Source organism: Lathyrus oleraceus, chromosome 7 (genome assembly GCF_024323335.1).
Source record: "Lathyrus oleraceus cultivar Zhongwan6 chromosome 7, CAAS_Psat_ZW6_1.0, whole genome shotgun sequence".
In the NCBI taxonomy this organism is placed as follows: domain Eukaryota; kingdom Viridiplantae; phylum Streptophyta; class Magnoliopsida; order Fabales; family Fabaceae; genus Lathyrus; species Lathyrus oleraceus.
In genome coordinates, this window is record NC_066585.1 from 338,397,227 (window position 1) to 338,410,446 (window position 13,220).

At 31.3% G+C, this 13,220-nt stretch overlaps 1 protein-coding gene across 1 annotated transcript; it reads left to right on the forward strand.

Annotated features, from left to right (window-relative positions):
- The first annotated feature begins 5,529 nt into the window (after positions 1-5,529).
- On the forward strand, positions 5,530-9,882 carry LOC127106887 (probable beta-1,3-galactosyltransferase 8). Its single transcript, XM_051044183.1, has 9 exons — positions 5,530-5,646; positions 6,585-6,840; positions 7,088-7,152; positions 7,261-7,460; positions 7,629-7,886; positions 8,042-8,129; positions 8,223-8,348; positions 8,499-8,608; positions 9,594-9,882. The coding sequence occupies exons 2-9, from the start codon at positions 6,685-6,687 to the stop codon at positions 9,740-9,742; spliced, it is 1,152 nt and encodes a 383-aa protein (XP_050900140.1). The 5' UTR covers positions 5,530-5,646; positions 6,585-6,684; the 3' UTR covers positions 9,743-9,882.
- The last annotated feature ends 3,338 nt before the right edge of the window (positions 9,883-13,220 follow it).

Below are 13,220 nucleotides of genomic sequence, written 5' to 3' on the forward strand. Positions count from 1 at the left end.
CCCTAGTTTGGAGGTCAGCTTCCCAGGATCATAACTTGCTCAATTCTTATGATATTAAAGCCATTCAAATTCCATGATCAAATTCAAGATGTATAATTCAACTTTGATATTTCTAGGAAGTTCAAATTCAACTTTAAAATGCATGTGCCAAGAGGAAACATTATAGGTCATTTTGGGCCAATACCATTGAACAAGTGATTTTCCTCAACTTCTAAAATGCATAAATCCTTCATGCCAAATCCAAATGAGGTCAAATTTGTGACCAAATTTAACAGGATTGAAATATATGCAACTTTTATGAAGGAACCTTTCTCATTTGAAGTCCATAGAAAAAGTTATTCAAGATGGAAGAAGTGAACATTTGACTTGGGACTTAGAAACTTTTCAAATATGTTTGATTTCCCAAACTTCCACCTCAAAATTCATCATGATCCAAGCTTAAAAAAACGTGTTCAACATGAAAGTTATCCCCCTTGATCTCACCTTTCCAAAAAGCCCAAGATCACCTCATTTGGCCAAAGAATGAAGGACTTGCACATGGGTGCAATGTGAGATACCATTTCGGTGATTTTCACTTCCACATTTTATACACGAATGCATGGCTTCACAACATGATCTCAGCATGATTCTCACTCAGTTTTGGACCTGAATACATCACTTGATGGGCCTATTACACACCCATGCAAGCATGCAAGAGAATCACTCAAACTTTGCCATATTTGGAAGTGTGTGGAAATGAATCTTTTTTGCTATAAATACAACTCTCATTGCTCAGAATTAAGGACCTCATGCCCAAGATTTGAACCTTTAATTTAAACCCTCTCCATTAAAGGATGATCTTGACGGTTTTCTTTTGAAAATTGAGTTTCAAATCTCCATCTATTTTGAGATTGAAACTCCAAGAGTCCAGACCATTTCTTGATCCTAATCACTTCCAACAAGCTTCTGAAGCAAGGCCAAGCACAAGTGGAATCGAGATCGAGTAAGTTTGAATCTCCATTGAAGGTGAATTTTCAGAAACTTCATCTCTTCAATTCTCCCTCAATTCTTCACCATTCTTTGGGATTTTTGGTTGTCTGATGTCTTATCAATGCAGGCAAGAAGATTGAGTTACTTTGAGTTCAAATCGAAGCAACTCAATTCATGATCCTCAAAATTCAAATCCCTGTATCTTTTTATATACTTGGAATTGAAGAAAATTGAGGCCAGATTCGTGCTCCTGAGCATTTTTCCTTCAAATTAGTGTCTTCACTTTTCATTTTCCATGGAGTTGAGCCTCAACCAGAACGGTGGTGATCACCGGAGAAGATGACCGGAGCTAGGGCTCCGGTGGTGCGCTGGATCAATCCAGGCCATCTGATCTGGTTCTCATGTTCTAATCTCACGCGTCCAAAGTGATTACCATGCGTGTGCACGCATTGATTGCAGTGTTTGGTGGAAGCGCGCACTTGGCCATCAGATCTGCCACCTTAATTAATGAGGGAGATCTGATGGCCCTTTTTTTTAATTTCTTTTTATTTTCTGATTTTTCATTTAATCCATTTATTTTGATTAATTCATATTAATTTCATTTTTAATCCAAAAAATATGGGACTTTCACCAAAAATCTTTAAATATTTTCCTCTTTCATTTTGTGAATTAAAATTATTTTTTGATTAATTTTGATATTTTTCATAAATTAATTGTTTTTGTACATATTTTTAATTATTTAAAAATACTTCCGACTTTTCAAAAAAATTGAATTTTTTTGTCTTAGGTCATTTGACCTTGTTTGACCTAGGATAAATCTCTTGGCCATTTATTTGGTGTTCTGAAGAGGTTTTAGGTTTTGATCAAACTAAATTTAATTTAAATGCATTTTTAATTTGATTTTTAATTGATTAATTGTGTAGAAATTATGTTGAGCCATTTTTATTGAATTGTGACGTTTGACTATGTGTTTGGGCCTTGGTCAAGGTTGATTTGACTTTTGTTGAATTAAAATCATTGGATTTAGGGGATTGATGAAATGGACATTTCATCTCCCAAAATGAATGAATGATTTTAATTTGATAAAATTCCTTCCATGACCAATTTGTGTTTCTCTTATCTCCCTTCCCTCTTCATCTTCAATCTAACTTTCTCTCATCCTTTCCATTGACCAATGAAGTCTCAATATCCTAAGGTTAATTAGTTCATCAATAACTTTGTGTTAGATGAACCAATACAAGTATGGATGAGATATGTCCATCCTTTGATCTTTTTTCTTTTTGTGTGTGGTATGTTTTAGGAGTATGGTTCATTATACCATATATCTAACATGCATTAACACCAAAAATTTTATTGCCCGATCTCAGATAGTTGTGACTTCTACATAACTCCAATTACGATTGCTTAACATAGAGCTAAATTTTGACCCTAAAGACATAGCATTCTAGTAAGTGAGATTGTAAGTCTCTCCCCTTTCATGGTATTGTGTGGAAACTTGACCTTTTTTCCTTCCTTTGGAAGATGTCTTGGTTAAAGGATCCATGCTTGTGAATAAAGGGTTGAGTGTTCTCCAAAGAATGACTTAATCAATTGAAAAGCAAAACATCACTAACATCTAATCAACTAAAATTTGACTAACTTTTATCATTATTGCTTTTATTTTCAAGTCATTTACTTTATGCAATTTAAATTCAAGTCATTTACCATTTCATTTGTCATTTACATATCATTTAACTTGTTTATATTCATGTCATTTTCACTTTGCTCACTTGAGCCATATATCGTGATTGTATAGATTTGTTTGTGCATTTTGTTTGTGTTTGTGGTCTTAGGACCTTGAAATACTTAATAAACAACAAAAAACCATAAAAAAAATATTTGTGTGGACTGTTGGATTTGATCTGAGCTTTTGGACTTAGAATTAGGCAACACTCCCTATGCAAAAGGACTTGGCCAATGCCAACATTTCTGAAACCAAGCTATTGTGATTTGAGCTTTCATCTGATGCAAGTATTGGGATCCACATGAATTCATCTGCTATTTGGTCTTGATGCAATTGTTACTTTGAACCTGTGTTTAATGCCTTATTATGAGCAAAGTCAATGAGTATGCCATCTGATACTTGAGAAGATAAAGAAGATTGTTAGTTGTGAAGTTGCTTGCTTGGATGTGGCCATCTTTATTTGATGTCTTGCTTAATATTGCTAATTGCTTGTTGATTATTGTTTGATTCAAAGTCCAAAGGTAAAATGGGTTTTTTATATGACATTCTTGTATGTTGGATTTCATCCCATTGGTCATATCTTTTCAACTCTTAACTTTTAATTTTATGCTTATGATTAGTCTCTTCATCTCCTCCCACTTTTTAAATTTCAAAAATCTCTCCCCCTTTTCAAAAATCTTCTTTGCTTGTGATTTTAAAACTTAGACCTTATTGCAAATTAGAAACTTTGGCCTTATGCCATTGCATTTTTTAACTCTTTTCTTAAATCAAAATTCTAAATGAATCTAATCACATTAACTTAAAATTTCAAAAGACAAAAAGAACTAACACTCATTCAAACTTTTTGTAGGCTCCTTTGTGCCTCATGTAAACTTAATTTTTGATTAAAAGCAATCCACTCATTTTGAAATTGATACCACGAACTACGAGGTTTTGATCCCTCATTTTTATGTTGGTACATAGGCACAAGTCCGAAAGTCTTGTCAAACACAAAAATATAATTAATGAATTATTTCCTCATCCCCACACTTTATTTATTGCAAACATCTTTTATACCAAACTCACATACACACATAAAAAAGGGCTCCCTAGGAGTATCTATGTCACTTTGGGTGCTAACACCTTCCCTCTGTGTAACCAACCCCCTTACCTGTAATCTCTGGAATTTTATTAGTTTTGATTTGAAAACTTCTTATCTTTGGGTTTTGTTCGTACTTTTCCCTTTTCCTTTGGAAACAAAAAAAGCGCGGTGGCGACTATGGTTTTATTGACGTTAAGTTTATCCATAGCTTAATGGTCATGAATTTACCGCTACACCTTTGTTCACCGTTAGATCTTGTTGTGTGAGAAAGTGGAAACCTTGGAGATGATTCCCACAAACGACATAAAATCAGATCTTTTCGGTTAACACACAAGAAATGAATTGTGATATGATGATGAACTCTAGTGAGGGTTTCATCTTCATTCCGATAATAATGAAAATGAAGGGTGTATCTTCAAACACTTTGACGTTCAAGTCAGTGTGATATTTTTGGGTTAGAATAATGTGTGTACCTGAGAAAGTTGTACATTTTTTCTTTATTGTATAGTTCTAGGGATATTCAAGGACTAAGAACACCTTATTTGTTATAGTTGTCTAAAAGGACAAGTGTTAAAAGATATTGGAAGTACAATATGACAGTCATTTGCATTTTGTCGACTCTGATCATACATCTTTATATGGTGGGTTAATCTCAAGGATCTACCGTACTACAAATTTTTGTGTGGAAAACTGCTATAGGGGACTGACATCAACTGTCTGAAGCCCTTAGTTGTGTAATCTGATAGCCCTTAGACTTTATCACTTTTGACCTTGTACGACATTAGGGTGGGATCATTCTATAAACCTTAGACCATATGAGTTGTTTTAGGATATAAATCTTGGAAATATTCCATAGATCCTATTAAATTGATCTGACAGCCTTTTTATCAAGTTCTTTTGCAATAATAGCAATGTGATAGAGTGGAGTAGTTTGAGCTTTGGCCTAGATAAAACATCATCAACCTTGAAAAAAGTAAGAAGATTAACAACGTTGAGATTAATCAATTGTAAAAACATATTTAATAGATTGAAATTTAGAATTCACGATAGAGCTTAGGCTGGAGATCTTCTAGATAAGGTGGAGGAAGAGTTGAATGGGTTTGACAGTGTCAATGCACAATTTTTCAATAAAGAGAGCAATGAAGTTGCACATGTAATGGTCCAACATACTATTAATTACTCAAATAAATTTTGCACCATTCATGACCCCGTGTAAATCTCAAAGGGAGTGAATTATGATATGATGATGAACTCTAATGAAGGTTTTAGCCATAGTCCGACAACAATGAGAATAAGGGATGACATTAGAAAACAATTCGACGTTCATGTTCGTGATAGTCATAAGTGAGTTTTTTAAGATAGAATAGTGTGTACTTGAGACTAACGTACATTATATCTTTTAAAATATGATTTTAAGTTTTTCAGAAACCTAAAACCTTCTAATTGTTTCAGATGTTAAAGCATCTTTGAAAATGTTCCTCCAGATTCTATCAACTCTCTTTTTTTATACTATTATTCTTTCCCTTTTTTATTTTTTATTTTGTTACATTTTCCATTTTAATTTTCACACAATTAGTTTAGGTATCCTGCCAAATTTACTACACACGTGATTAGTGTTGGAGAAATTGCCCACACAAATGAAGGAACTAAGCTCTTTCAATATCTCAATTTGTTGCATCATCAAAACCATATGATCAAACTACCAATATCATCAAAACACACCATATACCTAATAATTAATGTCATATATAGAGACCTAAAAATAGATATATTGTTATAATTTGGTGCCCAATGACGCCTATTATTCTTTTCATTTAAGAATTGTTAGTCAAAATTGACATAATCATTCAACCATTCAACATATCATTTTCGGGTAACTATGTACTTCTTATCTTAGTCCTTTTTAATGAATATAGATATCTATTTGTCTATTATTTCACATTTTTACAATTTTGAAGTAGTTATTGATCAATGCTTAAACTCATAGGAATTAGTAAGAGTGAGTGGTTTAGTCATTACACTTGTTTTGTATGGGCAATAGAGTATACAAATTAATCCCACATATTTTAAAAATAAACATAATAAAATTTTATTGCATCCTCTTATTTGAACTGAAAATTTATGTGATGTGATCCGACCATTCATATCTCAAATTATAACTTTAATTTAAAAAAAAAATCAAAATTTGTTTGAGATCTAAATCGGCTAATTTAAATCGAAGTCACAAAATCAATAAAGGTGTGAATGCAAACAATTAAGAATTCTAGAAAATTCAATTTTCATTTACCATAATGAAATACCGTTACATTTTTGCATATAGCGTTAACTTCACATTTGTTTTTTATCAAAGAAAAGTTCTAACAACACACTTTTAAAAAAATTATTTAGTTGCTTTTTATTAGTACAAAACATTTTCCTCCCATCTTTTAACTTCTTGCCTAAGAATTTGTAATCAAACTTTAATCACTTGTTTAAAATATTTGAGTCATTCATCATTCAGATCAATCGCGTGTCATTTTGGTAAAATTTATAAGTTACACTAATATCATTCATTTTTAAAATAATGAAATCCGCATAATTTTTTAACAAGATAGGTTATGAACATAAACCGACCGTTAAAAGAGCGTGTTTTTAACACTAACAAATCTTCATTTACTTCATTCATGCAACCTAACATAGTACATAGTTGGCAATTGTCATGTTTGTGCCAATCTCATCAATTGCTTTTAAACATAAACTATGCACACAAAAAAACAATCTTGAGTGTCTTTTAGTATTTGCTAACCTTTTTCTCATGAAATTCTCACCTAGGGCCCAATTTAAATTCAAGGTGCAACCTTCACAAAGGAAACTCATCCTTTGGCATTACATAGTCTCTTTGTGTCAAGGGCCACTTTGTGTGATCAAAAAGATGAGAGGAAAACAAGCTTCAGCAAAAACCATTTTATTCCTATGCATTGCTTGCTTTCTTGCTGGAACACTCTTCACTGGCCAAATGTGGACAAGCCCCTCCTCCAACCATGAAAGCATCGCGCTATCGACCAGACTTGACAGCGGTCACAAGCGAGTGAGTACAGATAGATTTATCTTAATTTTTTTCTCACTAAGTATGTCATATTCATCACTTCCCGTGATTAAACACAATTTTTAATTCAAAATTTATATACATATATGATCACAATTGATTTTGAGTTAATGGCTAAATGAAAGATTTTTTTATTAAAAGACGAAGTTGATTTCGAATACTTACTTTTATTTTATTTTTTCTTGTGACAAATCTAATTAATATTTCATGTTTAATTTTTTTTATGTAGAAAATAATTGAAGGTGAACCGGGAGATGTAATTGAAGAAGTGACAAAGACTCATCAAGCTATCAAGTAAGATAGATTTATAAATGATGAACTCTTGGATTAAATTTTAATTTTAACACATTAAATTGATAATTATTTTTGTGAAATAAATCATTTGTGCACAAAATTTAATAGGTCATTGGACAAGGCAATTTCAACATTAGGAATGGAATTGACAGCATCTAAGACAACAAGCCAAACTGATGTGAACCACTTGAGACAACAACATGGTTCTAACCATAGTATCCAGAAAGCTTTTGTGGTGATTGGCATTAACACTGCCTTTAGCAGCAAGAAACGACGAGACTCGATCCGCGAAACATGGTTGCCTAATGGTACGTATACGTTACTCATGACTAGATCGACCGTCAAATCAGTTAATATTAAGATTGTTCATGATATAACCTAATCGTCACATCAGTACGTATAAGATCGATCCATTCATATTTTGATCTCATATTTTGATTTTAATAAATCTAATTGTTGCCATTAATTGAAACCAGGAGATAAGCTAAAGGAACTAGAGAAAGAGAAGGGAATTGTTGTAAGGTTTATGATTGGACATAGCGCGACACCGGGAAGCATTCTTGATCAATCAATTGATGAAGAAGAAGCAGAACACAATGATTTCCTTAGGTTAAACCATGTTGAGGGCTACCATGAATTATCATCCAAGACAAGACTGTTCTTTTCTACCGTTACATCTATGTGGGATGCTGATTTCTATGTCAAGATTGATGATGACATACATTTAAATCTTGGTAAGTTTCTTTAATGAACTAATTTTCAAGTTCGATTTTTCTAATTATTCTTATATTATCTGTTACTAGAGTGAAAACATGTCACAGATTGAGATTGAGGAGTGTGATTGTTGTACATAAATTATCTGTATAATTTTTTGTTATTGATAATGCAGGTAAGTTAGTGACTACACTTGCAAAGTATCGATCAAGACCTAGAATTTATATCGGTTGTATGAAATCAGGCCCGGTTCTATATCAAAAGTGAGTTTTTTAAAAAAAAATAAAAAGAGTAATTGTTATTATAAATTAATGAAATAATTTAATGTGAATTAATGAGTTTTATTTTTGTGATAGAGGGGTAAAGTATCATGAGGCTGAATATTGGAAATTTGGAGAAGAAGGAAACAAATATTTTAGGCATGCCACAGGACAATTATATGCCATTTCTAGAGATCTTGCAGACTATATATCCAACAATTGGTAATTTTTTCATCCTTTTATTTTTAGTTAAAAAATCAATAATTTTTTTTAATTTATTTTTGAATTATAAAATAAAATATTTATTTATTTATTTATTTATTTATTTATTTATTTATTTATTTATTTATTTATTTATTTATTTATATGCAGGCCTATATTGCATAGATATGCAAATGAAGATGTGTCTCTAGGAGCATGGTTATTGGGCCTAGAAGTTGAACATGTTGATGAACGTTCCATGTGCTGTGCCACACCCCCAGGTTACTTCTCCTCAAATTTGTTTAATGTATTCAAGAACAAATAACCAATTGAATTTAAATCCATAGTTGAAAAATGTTGGAAAATGTGTATTGGATGGTACTTTATAGTTTCTGTTTTTACTTTTTAAATTATACGATTATCTTATCAATCACTGTTTCTCAAATAAAAAATATAAGAAAAATATAACCGAAAAAGTTTATGTATTTTGTAATAATTTTTAATTAGATACATCAATCTTTTTACATTTTATTTTAGTTATAAGAACTTGTTTCACTAATCTTCGTATTAATGATAATTAAAATACATCAATAATCAATAAAAAAAATTATTAAATTGATATTCTCTATTTTATTTATTATATTTTTTTAATTTGTGTAAAAATATTTATTATAACACTTATTTTACAACAGAGGTAGTATAAAAATTAAGAAGAAGTATATTTTATAACAACATTTCAACAATAAAAAAATTCACAAAATATTTTGTAACACACATTTTTATTGATTCCAAATAATATAGTTCTCATCAAACTTAGATCATTTCAAGTAATATGATAAAATATGTTAAAAAATATGTAATCAAAAGTACTCGTAACTGTTTTATTTGTCTAATTTGTAAAAGAAGCAAAAACATTATATTTATTTATGGTTTTCCAAATTTATTTTTGTAAACATTCTCATATCTTAGAGTTTGTTTATATATATATATATATATATATATATATATATATATATATATATATATATATATATATATATATATATATATATATATATATATATATATATCCATTATCAAAGAATTTACTTTTAAATTTAAGAATCACTTTCATTTTAACTAGAGATCATAAGTATACTGCTTATAAAAAAAATTATTTATATATATATTATTTTATTTTTAAAAGAATTTTATCTACAAAATATTGGTATCCAACAAAATTTTAGCGTACTAAATAAATTTTCTTTCATTATTTTGTTAAATCAGATTGTGAATGGAAGGCAAGGGCAGGAAATGTGTGTGTGGCTTCTTATGATTGGAAATGCAGTGGCATATGCAAATCTGTGGAGAGAATGAAAGATGTTCACAAAGCTTGTGGGGAAGGAGATGGAGCTGTTTGGAATGTTGAAATTTAATTCATCATTGTCACCATTTCAATATTGAGAGATAATACTTATGTAAACTTTCACTTTCTTTGGATTTGAAATTTCCAATATTGAGAGATGGAGCTGTTTTTTTATTGCAAATCAAGGTATATTAATTTGTTTTCTTATCATCGCTCACTTCAATCATTAAAGAGTCAAAATTTTGAATCAAAACATGGCTCGGACATTTTATCAAACATGAGTTATGTGAGTTTAAAACTTGAAATGCTAAATTTAGTAACTAAGCTCATATTATATTACAAGTACGTTTCTACCATCTAATCGCAAACAAGTTGTTTTTGAATTAAGAAAAAAACAGTGATGAAGGAAATGACACACCTTGGCTTTGGATGAGAAAATGAGAGTTCGCTTTAAAATTAATCTAATCAAATGATAGAGGTGCAAGCATTGTTTCAATGTTCTTTGGTAATAACTTTAATTTTTAGTTTACTGATATTTGTTATCTGTTTTTAAATTTATAGATTTAATCCCCATTAAAAAATTTGATAGGTGGGGACAAAGAATAATGAAAAGCAAAATAAATGGGATTCAACAAAAATAATTATTTATGCAATAAAACAATAATTTAATTGACGGAAATAGATCAAAGACAAGAAATACAATACTTTTTTTTATTCTTTTTGATCGAATGATCTACTCTAGGCGAGAGAGCAGTTGTCTCATTCACTATGCTTTCATAATTTATTACAAATGAGTTATAAGAAAATAGTCACGCAAGTTTTCAAGAAGAAACTATACTTTTTTATCCAATTGTTTCCTAATCTCTCTAAATCTCTATATATGAAACACATAAAGCCAAAGTGTTTAGAAGTGTTTCTATTTCTCCTTAGATGTCTCCAAGGATTTCCCAAATTCTAAGAATATTCTCTTAGGAATTTATCCTTGCCTCTCTAGGACTACTACTAGGATTATTAGGATTCCCAAACCCTTCTCTTTGTCTTTAGCTCTAAAGTTATGAAGGTTGTTAAGATAAGAATGACGAAGATTCATATTTGAAACCCAAAGTATCCATAACAAGGCTAAAACTTAACCCATTAACAAGTAGCTCCATGAACCAAAAAAAATAAAGCTCAATACACGCAAACTGAGAAAATCGGACCTGAGCTCCGACAGGCCGAACTATCTGCCAGACCAGCCATTATCGCACGGTCGTTATGACTTTTGCGTCCAGGCTCATATGTGATTTATGCAATCTCAAAATATGTTTGAAATTTTGTTCCTCAAGGGATAGATGTCGAACTCGATGCTTTGACAACAAGTTCAACAAGTTACACTATAACCACTTATGCTAACAAGTAATAGATGATGGAGCAGAAAAGCAATAAAGAACATAATTAATTGTTTATCCAGTTCGGTGAAACTACATCCATGTCTGGAAGGATGAGTCCACAATCCAATAAAGGAAGTTCACTATTAGTAGTTTAGTACATTTAGACTTACAAGCTACAACAACCCATATGTTGTTCAATGCCTCTTCCTAACCCTATCCAATGACTTTCTATTTAGAGTCTCCCCCTAAATATGAGAACCTACTCACTTTCTTCTCTGCCACAATCCCACTGGCAGAGGCAAACAACCATTAAAGCCTAGTGATCAGCTTTAATCTTCACAAGATAAAGAATGTTGAATATTACAAATCAACTAGACAAACCTTTTATGCCAAGTTACTGAAACATAGAGGTGTACATAAACAATATTGATTACAACTCAATTAGACAAACCATCTATACCAAGTTACTAAAACATAGAGGTGTGCATAAAGATCCTACACTAATCCTATTAGGGCATTAGCGTGGATACAGGGCACAAAACCTAACACTCTAAGATCTTCAATAGGAGTGCTTGTTTTGCAATGTAGGTTTGAGCTCCTTATATTTCAATGTAACTTAGGGCTTTTCTCTTTGGGTAATATCATTGAATTTGTCCATCATTAATGCAGAATCTGTTGGATATTCGATTTTCTCATTGAATATCTCTAAAAAGATATGGTTTGTTTAAATTTAAATTTAAATTCAAATCTTCATTTAAAATCCTAATTAAACATCATCCAGCTGTCAAACAAATCATCTAATCATATTATCAAATCGATAACAATAAAATCTTTAAAACATCTTCTGTAAAACACACTCCAAAATGCAGCATTTTGGTGCCTATTGCACAAGGCTCAGATGTCGTACCAACATGTTGGAGCATCGCGTCTAGCATGTGTCCTTTCTGCAACTTCATACAGCTTTAGCAAGCTAGATCAATCTTGAAAACTTGGACACTTCTCCAAGTTGTTGTTTTTCTAAAAGACAACTAATCCAAAGGGTCGATTCAATAGGAACAACAATCTCCCCCTTTGGAAAATTGTGGCAAAATAACTCTTCAAGATAAATAACACTTCTTCAATAAGAACAAGTGAGGGTTCTTCAGAGTATTTCGACAAAAACAACTTCCATGTATCAGAGTTAAGCACCAGCAGCAGCAGAAGTCAAAAGCATCAACATTCAGATGCTTACACATAGTCCATTCAGTTTGCTCCAAACCAAACAGACAATCATGCAATCATTCAAAGACTTAGTCATTTATGAATCTAGTGCCATATCGTTAGTAACATATAATTCCTACTAGCTAACATATATCAATATATAATCAATCATTCACATACTTAGTCATGCACACAAAGTGAGTTAGTAGTTGATAACAATAAATACTACTAACACAAATAGATCTGTTTTCACATATACATGGACCGGGACCAGATTCTATTCCTGGTGCACTAGCATGGAGAAAAACATTAGCACTTTCCTAGATTGAGGTAGTACTAAAAATCACCAGGTTTATCTGCACACAGCAGATACACCACTTTGTCTAATTACCCCCCATTTTACCATAATTTAGCAAATGGATAGTCATAAAGTCATTATGCATAGAGAATAACATACACAAGGTCAGACATGCAAGGGTTATGTAAGCACATATACACCTGAAGGTGTGAAAAACACAAGAAATTGGGGGTTTGAATTGGATTTTACAAGCAAAAGCTTTTTCCAAAACAAAAACACCACTAACAAGTTAAATGATGAAGAGATAAAAACACAACGATTTTTATCTTGGTTCACTTGAAACTCAAAGTTAATCCAGTCCACCCGCCAAGGTGATTTGCCTTATACACAAGGACTTAATCCACTATAATCAACAGATTACAATAAACACAAAGAATAACCTTCTTTGTCTTCTTAAGGATCCAACTAAACCTTAGTCTCTTTAAGGACTCACAAAGAACAACTTTCTTTATCTTCTCAAGGATAACCTTCTTAAGGAATTAAACAAATAGTTTGAAGAATATTTAGTGTGTTACAAGATGCTTCTACAAAAGCAGATTTACACAAATGAATAATAAATACTTAAAGAACATTGTATACAAAAGATGATACTTTTTCACAAAGAAAAATAGTTTGTCAAA